The 19795-nt window shown below is 37.8% G+C and overlaps 1 protein-coding gene across 1 annotated transcript in view; it reads left to right on the top strand.

Moving 5' to 3' along the window:
- The window catches only part of LOC145782717 (diacylglycerol kinase zeta-like), a 72024-nt gene that overhangs the window by 25880 nt on the left and 26349 nt on the right, over window positions 1-19795 (top strand). The window contains exons 6-10 of the mRNA XM_082594471.1: window positions 14772-14883; window positions 15207-15290; window positions 16778-16852; window positions 18077-18133; window positions 18552-18620. Coding sequence (XP_082450597.1) covers window positions 14772-14883; window positions 15207-15290; window positions 16778-16852; window positions 18077-18133; window positions 18552-18620 — 397 coding nt within the window. The remainder of the gene's footprint in view (window positions 1-14771; window positions 14884-15206; window positions 15291-16777; window positions 16853-18076; window positions 18134-18551; window positions 18621-19795) is intronic.

The raw sequence follows: 19795 nt of genomic DNA, 5'->3' as shown, positions 1-19795 counted from the left end.
TATTTAAGGGTTTGAAAGTAGCAAACTTTTCATCAGATATCATTTACTAATTAAACTTGATTCGTTTTTTTCGTTTTTGACTCTTTATTCTGTTTTCTTGTTGTTAGATTTTTAAAAATGTAAAGTCTTTTATTAGGTACAGAACTAGACAAATGGTGGACAATCACTTAATTTGATTGTATGAGATTATTGTAAAAACAGTACAATAAACTAACAAAGTAACATAATATATTAAACCCGAACGTTTTCGGCAAAGCTCTCTGCCCTCATCAGGAAACAACTTAATACATCTAAACAAAAAACAAATCAACTGTTAAATGTCTTGAAAATACAAACTACAATTTGTAAGAACTGAGTACACTCACTGAAAAAACAGATAGACTAACAAAGCTGCTAACATTCTCGTGTATCCGCTTCTGAATCGACGGCCAATGGTCATGACTTCAATGCCCTGTCGGGTCATACCAAAGACTTTTTAAAAATGGTACCAAATCTTATTCCTTCTTAGCACTTTACAAAATCATGACCTCAGAGCAATAGTGTACTCGACAGCTCGACTGCGTCTCTATATGGCTGCAGTGACACATTCTGCTTTGTAAAGCGCTTGGAGCAACACATAGGCCAGGGGCGTCCAACCCGTGGCCCGCGGGCCACATGTGGCCCGCGTGATATTTTTCGAAATGACATATATAATCAACTTAATCGCCAACGTAATTTATGGCGAACTTACATTCCGATAAATTGGCATTTATTGTTTGCTTTCTTTCTCTATTACTCTATAATCCCTAGTGCATGGGGTGCGCAACTGTTCAAGTTAATTTTATTGTGTCACAATGCACATTGTTACGCATCACATTTTCTACATTTTTACGTCCACCCTTTTCCACACAATAGTACTGTACTGGTGCTTCAAGAGTCAGTCAATCAGCAATATTTCTTGCTTTTAGCGATAGAAGTTCAAAACTTTCTATTGCTAGAATTTTACAAAAAAAATTGTTTCTTAAGAAAAAGATCAGAGGATTCATAGATTGGCAGTTTTCGTGACATCATTATGCAGCAGCACTTACTTGTGCGAGCAAGATTTTCGTGGATGAACCTAGGGACAGCCGGACAATACATTACGGGACGCGCAACTCCGCTGTTCCGGCAACATCAGATGGGTCAATTGCTAATTTGACATTTTTTACGCTGTGCTGCTGGCTTGCTTTCAACTAAAAACCTTTAAACCACTTTAAAACCAACTTCACTCTTATATAACCCATAAAATGTACAAACACATTTCTAAGATTAGAATTTGGGTGTGAGGGTTTTAATTAGAAATTATCAGACAGTCATTTTTAAGATTACAAATTAGCAGTAAATACTCAAGTGGCCCGCGCAACCATTCGTAAACTACATGTGGCCCTTTGGCCAAAAAGGTTGGACACCCCTGACATAGGCTATCTGCGATAGATGCAGCGCCATAACACGCACACACGCACACACACACATTATTAAACAATAAATACTATTAATACTACAAAAAGTGCTCAATGCCAAGAAAAAAGCCAAGCAGAGCGAATTAATGAAATATAGTTATTAGTCTCTAAACCTTTGACAGCCTGTTTCACCCTAAAAGGAGGATCATCAGAAGGTCACATTCAAAAAGAATCTGTTACACACACACATTATTATGTATTATGAGGTATGTTTCATGAAAGATTGTCAGGAGTTCCGCATGAAATTAAATTAGTTTGACAAGTGTTTCATGGAACACCGGTCGAAGATCACAAGAGCTTTGCGTTTGTCTATTTACTAATCCTGCCTGAATATCAACTTTGTGATCATCCAAACAGGCCCAAATATTGCACTGGAAAAATATAAAAGTGAATGAATTGTTGTTGTGTTTATTATAGAACTTCATTTAGTATTCCGTAAGATTATTTTAATGCATAAAGTGTTCCGTGACTCAAAAAAGTTGATAAACGCTGTACTACAGTAGACTAACTGGATTGTAGTCACAAGAGGAGATTGCAGGATAGCGAGCGGTAGCAATATAAAGAAATCCAATCAAATGACTATAAAGCAAGAAATTACCATAGTTTAGTCTAATAAAACTTCAGCAGGAAAGATGTCACTCCAGCTGAACAAAAATTCACAAGGCACAGGCTTCAAATAAAAGAACACAACCCCAATGCCCAACAGGCAATCAACACTTTCACTTTTTGACAACATCCACACGAAATAAGATTTAATATTCTTGCACCATGAAAAATTTGTAAAACAAGCTAAACTATCTATGATTGCAAAAGTGGGAACGAATAAAGCAGTATTGACATATAATATTATCGTAGTGGGCTCTAATATGGGTTAAATAATTTATTTTTAAGTTATGGTATATTTCTATCGCATCTGTCTAGTTTAAATGCCCAAACTCTGGTTGAAGTAGGCTACCTACCCATGCTATTTCATTGCGACAATATAAAAGTGTAATAGACTACAATAGCGGCCTGGTACTGGTAAGAGCTTTTTGGAAATGTTTCACCGCAAGAGCAGCATACACAAGTTTAATTTTCTTGCCATCTGTCATTCATCTAACTCTGATGTTGAGAACATATGTTCAGTTGTCCACGTCAGCAGAAGTCACCATTTTCTAGAGCTGGCCGCAATGATACGATGCAAAAATGGCAACTTCTGATGAGTGAGCTTCGCTTCATGATGGTTTTAGTGTTGAATTGCCATCTCAAAAATTTCCACTGTGCTTTAAGACAATTTTTCCCGCTGGTAGCCAGCCAGCAAATCTGTTATATATTTGCACTGAGTGATGGAACGTCTGCAGATGTTGAATCAATGTAAAAAAGGATATTAGTTAGTATGGAAATCTGACTTTTTGATCTCAGCTAGCAAAGGTTGCTATTTTCGCCTGACAGCATAAACAGAACAATTTTTGCAACCTGGGACTAGATTTGGTGCGTTTACTCAGTGATGTTAATGTCTTACGCAGAAGAACGACTTGCGTTGTAGCAGAATTGCAACGTGAGCATTCACCGGGTGTATCATGACTGTTAGTGCTACCATAGGTTGAGTCACATTATTTGCCACTATGTCCCACATAGAAGTGTCAGTCACTGGACGTTGAAACGAGGTAGTGAGGCAACTTTTGCTGACAAAGGTATTATCAGGGTAGACTGCAATAGCCATTTGACAAATTTTCACTTTGTATCTAAGCCTTGTCATCCCTCTGACCAATCGCACATTTTTCGAAGTGCTTAGTTTCGCTTCAATTACCTGAGAACAGCTTGAGTGACTGTCATTGGAGTCGATGAAATGCTGACCTTAACAAACCAGTGTAGATAGCTTATTGATGTAAAAATATTACAGTAAAGAATAGCGACAATTGACAGAGAACGGCACGTAGTGTTTGTGATAAATTATTCCTGGACCGCGAAATTTGTAACTTTTACGTTGACTCAACATCTGCAATGTAAAAATGACGGATTTTGCTGTCTGGGTTAAACACCTTTCAAAATTAAATCAATTGTTTCTCGTATAAAAAAAGGGGACATGTTATAGTAATGCCACAAGTCGGTTTGATCAATTGATATGCATAGGTTTCATTTCTTTAATCACAAGTCATTTTTACGCTCTTTGATTAATTATATTGACGCCTTCATAATATAGTGAAAGGTCGTGGCACTTCATTCTGTGATATCATTCTCACATACAAGTTTGTTTACCTGCGTGGCCTTTTTTGGCTTATAACCACTTCCAATCACGCATAATTATTGTTTGCTGTAATTTATCTTGATTCTAGCTGCAATCAAGTCCAAAACAACCCCACTGTGCTTTTGTGCATGACAATCACAACATGTTCTTCTTGTAGTACACTTATTGCGGCAGTCTCTTTTTTGTCACCTCATGCAACCAATTCAAATCGATAGCCTTCTATACCAAGCTGCCTTATTCAATTTTTTTTACCACACATCGATCGGGCATGCCTAGGCTTTGAAAGTACACAATTACCCAAACACACAATTACCTTTTAGACAGTTAACACAAGAGTTTGAGTTTTTCTTATCTTTCTTAGCCCACACTCTACAACAAACCGTACTTATTCTCTTACGATTCATTGAATGTTTTTGCTGCAATTGCAGTTATTGATGCGGTCGATAGAAAGTCGTGTATTCGTGACGCACGCAGTGTTATTTATCGCACACGCCACTAGAACTGACGTAAAATAAACAAGGAGCAAAAAAGTGGCAAAAGTATTTCTGAGACGTTTCTCTCTTGAGCATGCTCAAAAGATTGCTTCAAAAACCGTCAGTGCAGTACACGTTTTGCGTATACCGAACTGCTTGTGAAACACTTTTTATCCTTTGTCTTTTTTACATCGATTCAACGTAAAAATGTATGCAGAATAATATTTAACTCTTTAGAAGCGAGTTTGGTCGAAGAAAAACGTGTCAGGTTCAATGGCTTTTCAGGCGTTTAACCTTTAAGCACTATTTAGTTTGCAGAAACTGCGCTGCGATGATACAGCGGAAGTGAAGGGGTTTTGATTTATCATTGATGTAATGTCACGATGGCAGAGATGAAGCCTTCGCCTGCCTGCAGGTTATCCTTTATTAAGTTTTTCTAAAGTTTTTGCAAGCAGAAGTGAAAGGCCGTATTTAAAAGGCGTTTGGTGAATGCTACCAGGTTTTGCTATGAAACTAGCTGGCGCATGTTTTGAAAGTGGCTGTCATTTTTATTGAAACGTCAGCTTTTAGGACAATGCAGCCACCACGCTCCAGATATTGCTGGAGAGAGCACAAAGACTGAAAAGAAATCTAGGGTAGTAAAAGGATAGACCTTCGGCTCTACGATGAAAATAATTAGCTTCAATACGGAAGGTTTGTCATTCACTGTTATTAATAAAAGGTAATGTGCTTTAACATTGCTTGTTCCTCTGTGTAGGTGTATCCGGAGCCGTAAGCAGTTTAATATACAGATGTCACGTTTTAACTTTGCTGCTTGGTTGACCGGATGTCAACTATAGTACAACTGCTGGAAGGTCGGGGCGGTATGGCCACTTCTTGAGTTAGTGACACGACAGAAGCCGTTAACATTATTGTAGCATCTTTGTAGCATCATTGCTACAAAGATGCTACTATTAAAGTTACTACAAAGATGCTACTACTAAGATGCTACAAAGATGCTACTACAAAGATGCATACTATTGTAGCATCATTGCTTCAACATTAACATATGTTTTCATTGCTATGTTTTTAACTAACCAAGTTAAGTCTGAGGTGAGATCAGTAGATGCCACCCTGACTTCAAGCCAGTTAACAAGGTCAGTGCCATTGTGGGTAGGCAAAGGCTAGTGAAAGCAGTGAGAGTTGAAGTTTTTAATGCTTTGTGCAGTGCACGTACATTGATAGCTTTATTTCAAGGTTTTACGCATAGTTTGAGGAATGAATGATGAAATCAAGGAGATATTTCTCACGGTTTTTTGAGAAAGTAGAACAGACCAATTCTCAGCAATCTACATGGGCAAACAATCTGTGTCTTAGCTTGTTTCAACGTCAAACGTTAAGAGAACCACCACGCATCCCTTGTTGCAGTAATTCTCTTTGTTAAAAGACGCTATTAAAGGTTGGGGGCTATGCCTTTCTTACATTGACGTGAGTCGTTAATGTGAAGCAAACGGGCGCAATGTGTTGCGAGATAGCCTGCAGCAGTGAACCTTATCGAAATCGTTGAGTTAGGTTATCGTTTTGTATTTGTGGCTCGCCTCTATTATAAGATTTGGTAGTACTGTAAGTAGAGATTTGCAAGATAGCAGGGCAGTAGATGGCAGGTTGAGAAATTCTGTTATTTTCCAATGCTGAATAAATTCTAAACTTGCATTTTGTGTCATTTCCGGTCATAGTATCATATTCTACTTCTGAGTATAATTAGGAATGCAAAACTGTCGAAAAAAGGTTGAGCCATCACAACTGTTACAAGGTTATGATACGTATTCAAGATTTTAGAATCAAAGATATTCTAAGTAACGTGAGGGAAAAGTTTCTTTGCTAGTTTATTAGCTGAGCAAAGATATTCTGTCAGCTTTATTAGTAGTAGTAGTGGTTGATGGTATTGGGGCTAATAAAGATATAAATAGTGAAAAGTAAACCGGAGTTGGATCTAATTAATTACACATTTTCACGTTATTGTAATTATAATTGTAATTGACAATTTTTGTTGTGTAATCGTAATCCCCCCAAAAAATGGTTCAAATTACAATTACATCTGGCAAGTTGCACGCATGATATCAGTACTTTTGTTGAGCTGCTAGTTGCGGTTCAAAAAGGACTTCTGCTGTACATTGCAACTTAATCGTTATCAAATACAATTCTACTTGTTTTTAATAAAATCAAACTCTCAAATATCATCGATGAACGTAAATTATAAAACGTTTAATTTTTGTAGTCGAAACGTATATGTAATTTCATTTGGAAGTAAATTGCAATTTGAAAATTTCAGAACAATGTAATTGTACAGTAATTAAAAATGTTGATAGTGTAATTGTAACGTAATTGAACTGAAAACTGTAATTAATCCAACTTTGATGTAGACCTATGATCAAGATAAGAAGATAACTTGAGCAGAAAAAAACTTCAATAGCAATAAGCTGCCCACATAGCAAAATCCGTCATTTTTACTTTGATTAAACGTCTTGGTGAGAACTGGTTGAGATTGGTGAGAACTGGTTGAGATTGATGAGAACTGGTTGAACTTGATGAGATTTTGCTGTCTGGGTGAGAACTAAAAAGAATACGTTGTCTGCTGTCAAGGTTGTGAGAATATTGATTGTTTATTTTTGAACTGAAATAATGCAGATCTAGTATAGCAGGGTTTTTAAACTTTTCTAGACTCGTCCCATTTGACTGTATAAAATCAACGTCTCACTTAATTGCAAAATCAAGATAATTGAGGATTAAGCTGTTTTTTTTTTTAAACGAAAAGTTAAATTCGAGGCTTGTGGCAGATAATACACAACTCAGACCAGTTTCACACTTAAAGGGGACCTGAAATGAAAAATTAAAATTTTTTTGGTGATTCTTTAGTGTTTAAATATTATATTTTTCGAAAATTTTGTTTGATATGCCTTTTTGTTTGGGAGATATAACCAAATGAAAATCGGCCACCTGATAGCGCTATGTGTCTTGTGACGTCATCGGCTGGCAACCAAGTAAACAGCTTCATGCATTTGCCTTAGAAACGTCGCATAGGTCATTGCATATTGAGCATAAACAAGATGTCTGAAACAAGACAAGGATTTCTCTTTGAATCAAAAAGACGGCGACTTGACAGCGAAGAACATCATTTTGATTCGTGCTCTGACAACACCAGTTCAGACAGCAGTTGGATGGAAAATTTGCATTGAAAAAAATGCAGGAAAATAATTTGCTTGAACCAAGTGGTTTATATCAACTAAAAGTAGCCTATGTATTCAGAGTTGCCTAATATGCCTTTGCCTACCCTGCCAATGTTTTATTGTCTTACTGACCTGTTTCAAAGTTTTGTTGTTTTCTCGCTTTGCTATTCGATCCAAACGCCCGATCGTACTCACAGATCTGTACCTAGGTCGATCGAGTTTTGTGGGTAGGCTACTGTATTGACAGTGGCTTTCACATATCTTGAAAAATCAAAGACAGAAGAAACAGCTTCAGGGATGAGCAGGCGTTTGGACTTGGTGCCTTGTAGCTCTGCCTGTAGATCGCGTTAATAATCGCTGGCCAGAAAATGATTGCTGCACACACGGCAGTGCTTGTTTACAGGTGGGTTTTTGAGTTTCATTGCTGAGATCCATTTCTTCAGCTTGTCGTCATTATTCAGAGGTAAACGATGAAAGATTTGACGATTTCCTGGTTAGTACAACCGGGAGCCATACAAGTAGCCACCATTTTAAGGGTGTAAAAACTCCCTTAGCACAAAATTGTTTGCTGTTTCGGTAGCCTACGCGATTTGTTCCTTGTGTTTGTACGCAAAACAATAGACCTTGGATGCCGCTTTGCCAGCCAATGACGTCATCAAAAATTTTGACCAATCAGAATCATTCAATTCAAAAAAGTTTTTTTTAGGTTTTTTAATTAATGGTAACACAAAAAATAAAAAAATTGTTGAAAAACGTTTTATTTCAGAAAGATCTACAAATACAAAAGCTATGTATTTTCGTTGCAGTGCACCTTTAAAAATCTCAGATTGTGTCCTTTTTGTTAGCGAGTTTAGAAAAGTCAATTTCACATGTACGAGTAAGGGAGAGCGGGAACACGCCCCAGACAGCAAAATCAGTCATTTTTACATTGATTTAACGTCTGCACACGTTGAATTCATGCAAAAATGACGGATTTTGCTAAGAAATCGGTTAGCGGCATTGTTTCAAAGTCGTCATTTGTGCTTGTGGTTCACATTGGTGTTGCATTGCACGAGTTCATTGTTAAGTGACGAAAACGTAGTTAGATATAGCTGAAAACATGGACGATTTTTTTCGGCTCCTTCTGAAAGCTTTTTACAGAAAAGACGTGACAAAGCTTAACTGTCTTCTCACGAAGGTAGACCGTTTTAGCAGCAATCTGTTTCAATAGGGCCTTGCCGAATCGCTAGCATGTGTAATTGTGTATTTGGACCAGACCCCCAGATCACACAACAAATCAGTCATCTCGGCTTTGTCTATCGATCTCGAGATGGAAATGCTGATCTCACAGCTCTTCATAGCAACACAGTCCAATGACTGTAGCGCCTGGATGGAATAACGTTACTGTACCTCATAAGCAAAAGCCACCTCAGTTTAGGAATTTCTGTAAATTAGTGTTTACTTTTAAAACTTTTTTGAAAGTCAAACAATTAATTATTAATTTATCTCAACACTCATTGAGTGACAAGTTTGTTGACAAAGCAACGCAAACAAGTTGAAGCAAAACTTTTCTTGCTTTTATAATACAAGCTTGTTAGTTTGTTGATACAAAATATTTCCAAAGGATGTTTTGAAACTTAAAATGTATCTCAGTCTACGGCTCTAAGCTAAGGTTATTTCTAGTGTGAAAATTCTTAATTCGTTATCAACCTTTGCGGTCGTTTCCGATTTGTATTTTATCGTTCACTTTTCTCTGCTTTAAGGCTAGTGAAGTTAGTTTTTAAGTAATTGAAGGTTTTTTGTTGAAAGCAAGCTTGTAGCAAGACGTAAAAAAATATCAAATTGACAATTGACCCTTCTAAGCGGAGTTGCGCGTCCCATAATGTAATGTCCCTCGTCAAAACCTTAACGTTCTTGGACCTTGATACTGTCCAAACAAAAAAACGTCATGTTTACTTCCTTTTCAATTTGCAATTTTCGAAAAGCGTTTTAAGATGATGAATGGTATGTGGCAGCAAGGAAAAGTAGCAAGGAATTGTAGCAAGGGTAAGTCCATTGCCTCTACAAGTATGCGAAACTACCAGGAATAACCAATCAAGGCTTTGTCAGTCCGAGGATAAAGATTCAAAACCAACCAACCACAACTAAACTCTACACTTGATACCAGCAGCGTTAACAGAGAGGTTCAGGGAGTGGTTTTGGACCCGGACCCGGGTCAATTTTAGCGGCCTGTAACCTTTTCAAGGGGCCCGGGAATCTGAAGAAATCACCTCGTATTCTTTGGATATAGTGCGTTGTTCTTAGAAGTGCCTTGATGTGAGACCCGAAGATCTTATTAGTACAGGGCCTAAATTGTTATTTAAACAACGGCTCTGCTTGAAACTTTTTGGGAGATCTGATGTGCATTCAATTGGTATGCAGTATTTGCAACTGGAGTTAGACTGGCGGACTATTAGAACATGTTATTCCATCTCACACACAAAAATCACATGGTTTTGGATGGTGTGTGAACCTTTGTCGTCATATTGTCATTGTTTTTCAAGTAAACATCAGAAAATTCCATACGATATTTAATATTTTGACACTTGGTGGGAAATGTATAGGAAGTCATCTGCTCAAACTTGTGTGTGTGTGTTCAGCTGCGTTCAGCTGAATCAGGGTTTGTACTTTTCAGCAGGGTTGTTGGTATTTTACCCGACCCAAAAAAACCCGGGTGGGTTTTTTTGATAAAACCCACTTAAAAAAACCCAAAAAAACCCATAAAAAAACCCAGAGCATCATATTTGTCCAGTTTTTATTAGAAAATTAAAAAAATGAACAAAAACACTACAAGGCACTTAAAACAAACTTTACATTAGGACTTAAGGATGTGAATTTAGGGGTGTTCAATTTCGATTATTTGAATATTCGGAATTCGAAATTCAATTTATTTTCGATTTCCGAATTTCGATTTCGAATATCACAACTATTCACCACGCTGCAAAATATGATTTTATTAAAAGAAACGCTATGAAAATTCGCTAGAAAACACGAAAAAACGCCATGAAAATTTGCGAAAAAAGAATACAAAATAACGTCTACAGCTCCAGGCCCATATTGGTGTTTAAGAACACAAGCTGATCGACATGGTCACCCGTCAGTCGGGATCTCAGCTTCGTGACGGTCAGGCCAGCTTTTGAAAACGTTGCTCCGCTGGAGCCGAGGTCGCTGGGGTCACAAACACCTTCTCGGCTAGCTTTTTCAGCAGCGGTAGCTCGCCTTCGTTTGCTTTCCAACAGGAAAGCGGATCAGCTTGCCTAAAAGCAAGCTTCTGCTTCATAAAATAGGAAATCTCGTTTGAGATTGAGCTGATTTCATCATCATCACTGTTGTTGGAGTCTTCCATCTGGACCCTGCCCATGGAGAAGAGTTCCGTCAGAGTGGTCTGACGTCTTCGCTCATCGCCTGTGTTGGCTCAACGTCGGGGCTATCGGAATCGGAAGAACTGACACCTCCCGTTGGCTGCACGCGCGTGGAAGACAACGACATTGCGCACGACTTTTCTCAATGCACATGTGCAGGACTGGCCGTTGGACCCGCGAGAGCGTGTGATAGTCACGTGATCGGCGATGCGCATGCGTCGAAGTCTTTTTTTGCTTGCAAAATGCGACAAGACAGATTTCACGCCACTCGCGTTACTTTCAACCGCGTTCAGCCGAAAGGACAGCTATAATTTCGAATATGCCTGATACGAAAATGAATTTCGAATATCACCTTAATTGAAATCAAATCGACATTGAACACCCCTAGATGTGATTGTGAAGTAAATTTCCAAGAATAAACTGAAAACGCAGTGGATATTGTACACTGTACAGTACAGTACACAAACATCAAGTAATGTCACTTTGTGTACACTACACTAAAACTCATTTATGCAAAAAGGCCTTATAGTTAAACTGGTGAAAGTACTACTCTACTGTAGTCTGTATATGATGTGAAATGCACTTTAGGAGGCTATTTACCAATTACAGTTCTGGATTCTAACGCATGGCTGTTTCAGAGCATTTGCCTAAGTGGCCATAGGCCACGTAATCGCTCAATTGCTCATCCATCACTATATATAATATATATATATATATATAAATGATAAAAAATAAATATGATAAAAATAATAATAAATAAAAATAAATATTAAATATGATGGCATAAACGCTCCTTGCCTTCAAATCTAAAGCAAATGATGCAATAATGTGATTTCTACCACAGTAGCATCAACTTGGTATAGAAATCAGTGGATGATGCAACATCCAACTTGATCTTGAAATTAATAGATGATGCAACATTCAAGCAACTACAGGCCCTAGTGCATTATTTTATTGAGTTATGCAAGCATGTACTGTGAGTGAAAGGCACTTCATTCGTAAAAAGTAGTTTTGAGGTGAAATAAGCATGAATCTACCTTTTTTGCATCTTTTTTAAAAAACCCAATAAAACCCAAAAAAACCCGGGTTTTTTTAAAAAAACCCGGGCGGGTTGGGCTTTTTTAAAAAAACCCGGGTTTTTCTCAACCCTGCTTTTCAGGGTGATAATGTGACCTGCTCTGGTGCGTCAACTTGGCTGTAGCCTACTTAAATTTTCAATACTCTATTTTTTTTGTTAAGCTCTGTGAACAGTGCGTAACTGCGTATCTGCAATGGCTACAGCGTTATATGAGAAAACACACCTTATTCAAGGCTTCTTTACGATTTCCCGTTTTCTAATTTAGACAGTGTTGACTGTTTACTGCCCGGAAGATAGGTTTGTTTATCGTTTTTCTTAAAATGTATAACCGGTCTAGTGTGCAATGTGAAGTTTGGCAGCAAACTTTGTCTTTTGATTATTTTCCTTATTTTTTAGTTGAAGTCATTGGAGTCGCAGCATAAGTCGTTAGCTCGTAACTTTCCCAGACTCCTACCCCAAGGGCAAGGTTCAAGCAGGCTTACCTATTCTGATGTGTTGAGTTGATTCGTTGTCTTTCTGTAACTTTGAACCTTGAGACTAAGAGTTATTTAACCCAAAGTTACTCAACCCAAAATTATTCAACCCAAAGTTACTCAACCCAAAATTATTCAACCCAAAGTTACTCAAGTTCCCAAAGCTACTCAACCCAAAATTGTTCAACCCAAAGTTACTCAACCAAAAGTTATTTAACCCAAAGTTATTCAACCCAAAGTGACTCAACTCAAAGTTACTCAACTCAAAGTTACTCAACCCAAAGTTACTCAACCCAAAGTTACTCAACCCAAAGTTACTCAACCCAAAGTTACTCAACCCAAAGTTATTCAACCCAGGGCTACTCAACACAGTGTTTCCTAGCTTTCGATAGTTAAGAAAGAATTATAAGAATGAGTTAATGAAGAAGGATTGACAATAAACTAATTGGGTTGAATAATCCAACCAGCAAACCAGTTCTTTTTCGCGTTGATGCAACGTCTGCAGACGTTGAGTCTGTGCTAAAAAAGACTGGGTTGCTAGTTTGAAATTGTGTTCAATGGCGCCACTGAGCTCAGCGCTAACTACAGTACATTGGCATGACTATGTATTTTTGAAGGTCTTGAGAAGGATTATACTTACAGGCAGGCTAAACGGAATATCACCGTAGCTGTGTGTAGAAATGTGCATACCATGTAGCAGAATTTGCCCTTTTTTACATCATTCATCGTCTGGCAACGTTAGAACGATGTATTAGCTAGGAAGTTAGGTTCATTTGACTTGGCTAGGTTGCAAGCAATTGAATATTGACGTTAACTTTCAGTGCGCGTGTTGGCCTATTGCATAAGCAGAGAAGGAACATGGTCGTCGGACCACTCGGCATGCGACAACTCAGTAAGCGCTTCAACTCAGCAAGTACATTTCAGCTACTGCCAAGTCGGCAAATGAGATTTGTGTGCTCACGCCGGACTTGCTTGGGCATCGCTTGTCAAACTTATTTTGCTGACTTGTAACATGCCAAGTTTCGGCTTGCTCAATTGTTACTTGCTCAGTTTCATCACTTCCCAACTTCAGCCACTTGCTCAAATGTTGCTACCTGAGTTGTCACTTGCTCAGTTGTCGCTTGCTCAGTTCACAACTGCTGACTTGTAGAGGACTCAAGGAACATTTGTTTAGTAATCCGTGCAGTTGCTCCTAAAACTTGCAGTATTTTTTGTAGTTCAACTTCATGGTGAATTTTGTTTTGTTAAACTCTTGTCAGGTTGATCATTTTTTGGTGACTCCGCTTTTCACAAATGTTTGTATTTGCTTGAAAATATACTGTAGTGTCTTTGTTTCAATCCACTGCTTTTTATTGTTGATTGCATCTGTCATCACCGAAGAGTAAAGAACATTTTTCAGAGATGTCAAAAGACAGTATCACGCGCAAGAGCTCCCTTCGGCGAAGGGACACCACTGAAGTTTTATCTTCATACATTGACCGCGTCAACGAGAGACAACAGCAACAACGGAGGTCATCAGTCACTTTCAAACAGACCGTGTCTGGCGATACTGTGCCGGTTGTCTATAAACGAAGCCGGAGCAATCCGGTGATATCGGAATCAGATTTGGCGGTCGCCCGGCTTGAGAGGCGCCGAAGTGCGGTCACTTTTCCTTCAACGTACCGAAGCCTCAGCACTTCCTCGTCTATTTCTCCCCGTCTGAAGTCAATATCGTCTAACAGCTCAACTAAGGACAGCTGGTGCTGCTATACACACAACATGAAAGGGTTTCTTCGTCACAAGGCTAGTGATTGGTCTATTCTAGGAAACTATCATCGACAACCAAAAGACGAAAAGAAGCTCACAGTTCAGCAAATACGTATCCGAAAAAGCTTGGAGTATGTTAAAACTACGCGTTTCAATTGCATTTTTATCCCTCATATAATTTTGTAATGATACCACCAGAATCTTGCACCCCTCCTACTTTGGTAGTACTTTATCAGTTAATTTTTTAAGGTATATTTTCTGCTTTAAAGCAGTGGTTTTAAAACTTTGAAAAATTTACAACGGATCCCTTGCAATTTTATTAACAATTTTTTGTCATCAAGTCAATAGACGTTAAAATGACATAGACCACAGTTTCACCCCTTAATGCCTACAGTTTCACTCTTTAATGCCTGCAGTTTTACCCTTTAATGCTAACAGCTTCACCCCTTAAACGCACAAGGTAACCAGCGAAATGGTCTTGCAGATGTTTTCACGGACTACTTGAAACTGCTTCGTGGACTCTTACGGGTTCTGATCTAGTTTAGAAACCACTTGTTTGGATTGTTTCGAGATCAACGAGTTGTATATCAACTATCTTTACAGACTTGAGCATTTCCTGGTCAATTAAATATCGATTCAAAATCTTGAAATAACTGACTATCTCGTGAACCACTTTTTCAATTCTTGTCATTGGCTATTTTTGGTTGCAGAAAAGCGATCCAAAAAGCGGGTTACAACATGAATGAACTGGATGTTGGCGGAGGAGCATCACCCATCGTGCAACGAAAAGCCATTGAGTATTTAACCGAAATTGACTGGTCGGTATGTGAAGCTTCATTTTAAGTTTGTTTTTTTTGCCTAAAAAAACACTGTACATTGTTTTGACACTCTACAGTAGACGCCGAAGAAACGTTTTTACAGTGAATTTAAACACTGACAACCTTCTTGTTTTTGCGTCGTCTGAACTTATCTTTTGCAAAGGAACTTTTTTTTTATGATGTTGCCACTTTCTAAGTCAGCGAAAGTGCTAGCTGGGTCGTTGTTGTTCTGCTATTCAAAGTAGACATGTAGAATTACTTTCTGCGTTTTTTTTTAGATTACTCTTTGCACAGTAGCTTTCAATCCATTGTTTTTACACGCTGCAGGAATCGGCAGTTTGCAACCAACACATTTGGTCCCCTAGCAATGCGTCGGGCGACTTGTGCTACGTTGGAGAACAACATTGTTTGGTAAATGAGCCGTTATTGTTGGCGCCATCTGTTAGCAATTATTTTTAAAGTTTTGAGTTGGGAAACCCTGTATCAAGAAGATGTCCAATCACACACGTTAACTTTCCAAGTTAAAGACAATTTGTCATAAAAAAGGTTTCGTTTTAAAAGAAACTGATGTTTAACAATAAATAGATTCAACAACAATTTCTACAAGTAACCCCATCTGCCTGTAATGATAAAATTCTTTGTCTTGCCTTGTTCCTAATTCCATAATTTATAATCTTATTTTACATATCTTGGTTTTGATGTTTTGCTTTACGCAGTTGTTTTCCGACACGATATGCCATTGTCATATTCATGACGTTCCAATGTGATCGTGTATTCGGTCATTTCTATTTAACAGCATCATTCTACGTTTCATTTTTGCTTTAGCTTTCATAACACGTCATTACATTCTTGCGTATCTTTCACAAAAAAGCTCCAGATAAAAGTTCGCTTGAAATTCACTCTCTTGTTTGAAGCGGAAAGGCGTCATGTAGGTAGAAATGTTGACACACAAGTCTGACTCACCCTGAGGTGCGATGGTGAGCCGTGGTTGGTGTAGGGGACAGTTTACACATTGGCATATTTCTTAATATTAGGTGTTCATCTGGAGCAAACGAGTTTACTCACACATGCATTAAATTAGATAATTTGTAATTTTTGAGTAAGCATTACTTTTGCCCCAGCCATCACATCAATCAACGTTGAATTATTGCAAAAAATGACTGATATTCTGGCTTTGTTACACCCATGGTGACTTTTATGCACAGGCCATGACAACGTGCAGCTTAAAATTTGACTGAAGGCCGATCTGTTAGTAGCCAAAATTGCTAGTATAAGTTAAAAGTTTGAGTATTAATTAATAAATATAGTCCTTTTGTATATTTTGTGTGATTTTGAGTTACTTTTGTGTTATTGTTACCATTCATATAACGGACTAGATTTTGGCACTTGTGCTGGAAATCCAAAAAATCGTCTGGCAACACTGGTAATTGGGAAAGATTTGTCATTTTTTAACGTAACAATCAAAAAGTTTTGCAGTGATTTGAGATTTAGTGATCACACTTTGGCAATTTTAATTCTCAGTCAAAACTTTCACTTTAAAGAGGTATAAAGTAAGTTTAGCTTAGAATTCAAAATCGTAAGTACATCCACCTTCAGTCAGGCCTCCAGTTTGCACGTTGTCAAGGTTCATGTATATAGATCTCTATAGTTACACCGTACCACCGCTACTCAACCTTTATAACGATCTTTGCAAACAAGTCACCTGGAATATATTTTTAGATGTAGCTCTTATTCTACCTATCCTGTTTTGATTTACTTTCTCTGACACTACTGGAAAAAAGAAGTTATTTATATCTGGTAGGACTTGAGCACTGAACTATCAACAATACAAAGTCCTGTGTTGTGCAATATATTTACTCGGATGAGTAGAATTTATTTTGTGTTTCACTTTGTTGCAGAAATCTGGACCGCGGAAGAAATGCAACGGCTGTCACATCGTGGTGCACGATGCTTGCTATCCGCAACTGGTGAAGGTTAAAAAGGATGATTGTTTTTTGTGTTGACATTGGTTTGGAAATTAAATTTTGTTTTGAACCTGTCTCCAATGTACTGCTGTGTTTGTCACACGCCAGATTTGACACAGTCAGAAGTAACGCAAGTAAATAAAAATAGTAAAGAAGAAATAAAACACAAGTGGATTTTTTAAAATTCAGTAGGCTACCGAAGCCCCACCTAAACTCGAGGTTTAATTTAACAACCATTTATGGGTGTCGTCGAACCAAGATCATGCAGTTGAAAGCTAACTCAGCAATCAGCTAAAAATTAGGATTGGACTTAATTTTCACTGGCCAGCCGCTTTTGCCTATGCTACCTTTCAAAAATTTTGTTGTATTCAAATTTTTCTTCTCAATCCACACATTTAACTGGCAGCTGTGCGATATTGTGTTTGATTAGGAATTATTAGATTTTCGGAAGCCTGATTTTTAAATTGGTTTTTCTTTGTTATATTTGACAGGCCATTTGCTTCCTACTTTGTGCTAGCATCGATTTTGCAGCTGAGCAAGTCCAAAAATAAGTTAATCATAAGGTGGCTGTCCTCAACGGGAAACTGAGAGTGGCTTGATTGACAGTCTGTGCTGTATTCTTCTGACGTGCAGCAACATACCTGCTTCTTAAATTAGACTTGGCCGCTGGCATTACGATAATTTTTTTTGCAGAAAACGTTGCGATTATGGTATAAAACGTTAATTTGACGATAAACGTGTTACTCTGAAAGCAAAAAGTCGAAAATCAACAGAAACTTTTTAAATCTGCTGACGTCATAACGTCGGAGTTGGTTTGACCTTTAGTTGTGTTTTGATCACCTTAAAACTTTACGAGTCTATTGCGTGGTTTTCAAACGTTTTGTATTCACGTTTTTATTATCAACAAAACACCGTTGAATTCTAATATGCAGACTTGTGCACTGAAACGATAACATAGAAAACTGCACATTTCTGTTTGTTTACTGTTGAAGCAGGATCAAATACCATTTTGTGAAGAAGTTGCTTTGCCGAACAACAATAAGCAAATTGAACCAAATACAGTATAGCTGAAAACCTTCGCGTGTTTTGTTTTCTTGAAACCATGTTGAGTCATGGTCGGATAAATGCCTCGTCATTGCTTGAATTTTCTGGCGTATCTTCGTACCAAGCTTATATATGATTGTCTGTTGGTCGTGTGTTGTTCAATGTTCATATGGTTCTTGCATTTTGTAGATAGGCTTCCAATGCAAAGTCACTTTCCGAGAGTCAACATCACGGAGCATGAGAGAGGTTTGGTTGTTTGTTTTCGGTCTTTGGTCGAGTTTAATTTAAATAAAAATTTAAGACCCCACAAGGCGTGGACTTAACTTATGGTTCAGAAAAAGTCTCATAAACCAAATAAACTTTTTTCTTTTTCAGGGCTAGAATTTATTGAAATCATCATAATTTATATCCAATGTTGATAAAAATTTGGAATTGTGAATCTATTCTATGTACTTAGACATTAAATAAATTGACAAATAACACTAAAATAATCATTGAAAGAAGCGCTTTAATCTTTAATTTTCTAATCAGATAATGGCGAGATTACCAGTCATTTGGTGACGTATTAACATAAAATAAAGCTATTTTTGGCCTCGGTTTGTGTGTGCAGATGTGTCCTCCATACGTGTGCTATTTACTTACGCGCATATTTATCGATTGCCAGAACCTTATTGTTCACCATCACTGGGTACATCGAAGGAAAATGGAAGGAAAGTGCCGCTGTTGTGGAAAGGTAAAAGAGAAGTTAAAGAAATTTGAATATTTGCGTCGATTAAGCGTCACAAAACGTTAAACCACAAGATGTGCGGTGTATTGGTGGCTTGAATATTCATGGTTGCATTTGTAAGAAAGTTTCATAATTTCACCACCAGTATATGAAATACAACGTATTGTTGTGGTGAATTACATGACACTAGTTCATTGTGATAATCTCCTTACGTTTTGGACTTTGTATTCTAGTGAAGTTTGAAGCATTGTAACAGACCATGTTCTTAGTCTACCTTCTCCCACGACCTTTAGTCAGTTGCATTGCCATTTGACAAGGGGCAAGGGGTCTTTTGGACCCGGCAGGGATGATTTTAAAGACCCAGAATCTTAAGAGGGCGGGGGGGGGGGGGGCGGAAACTGGAAGAAAATATCTTGTATTTTTTGAGTTCAATCTTGATACAATGCGTTTGCATCCGTCCTGGGTTTTGTTTTCTTTTAGAAAACTTCTTTCTGCTAGAAAGCAACCTCTTTCCTGGACGAACCTTCTTGTAGTTTCCCTGTACTTGCGGAAATGGTATCTTATTCGTGGGGGCTGGAGCTTTCATTGTTATCCAACCAAATTATAGTTTTAGCAGTCCTGCTCCTGAACCACGAATGTCCTTGTTAAAACATTATCGTTCTTATTTGTGGACAGTGATTTTTTTCTAACAAGGTTTGGAGGTCAAAAGAAAAAACATGCCGAACGACAAACGGACTGACATTGTTGTTAAAGTTACATGTCTTTTGAAAAAAAGAACCTTGTATTAGAAAGTTGCGGCAAATAAAGCCAGAAAAGACGCTTTTTAGTATGCTGGAGTAAACCATTATATCATTCTTCTCCATAGCCGTAGGAGATGGGGGGGCGGTCGCTCCCCCGCTGAAAAAAAAACGTCGCGAATTTGGGCAAAAATGTCAAGTTATTTGGGAAAATCAACCTTACCATTATGTTTCGAAGTGTCACCAGTTTATAGACTTTATACAATTATTATAATTTATGAGATGCATTGATATTTTTCAATGAATGTAAAATGCATTATCATCGATTTTGGAAACAATTGCAATCTGGGCATTTAAATGATAAGTTTCGATTCCAAAACTGCAAAAAGTAACTGTAAAAGAGCACAGTTGGCAAACAAATGTACGCTTATCACTGATTTTCAC

The sequence above is a fragment of the Aplidium turbinatum genome, chromosome 14 (assembly GCF_918807975.1).
Source record: "Aplidium turbinatum chromosome 14, kaAplTurb1.1, whole genome shotgun sequence".
Taxonomy (NCBI): Eukaryota; Metazoa; Chordata; class Ascidiacea; order Aplousobranchia; family Polyclinidae; genus Aplidium; species Aplidium turbinatum.
Note: the sequence above shows the minus strand (reverse complement) of the source record. Positions and strands in the feature narration are given on the sequence as shown.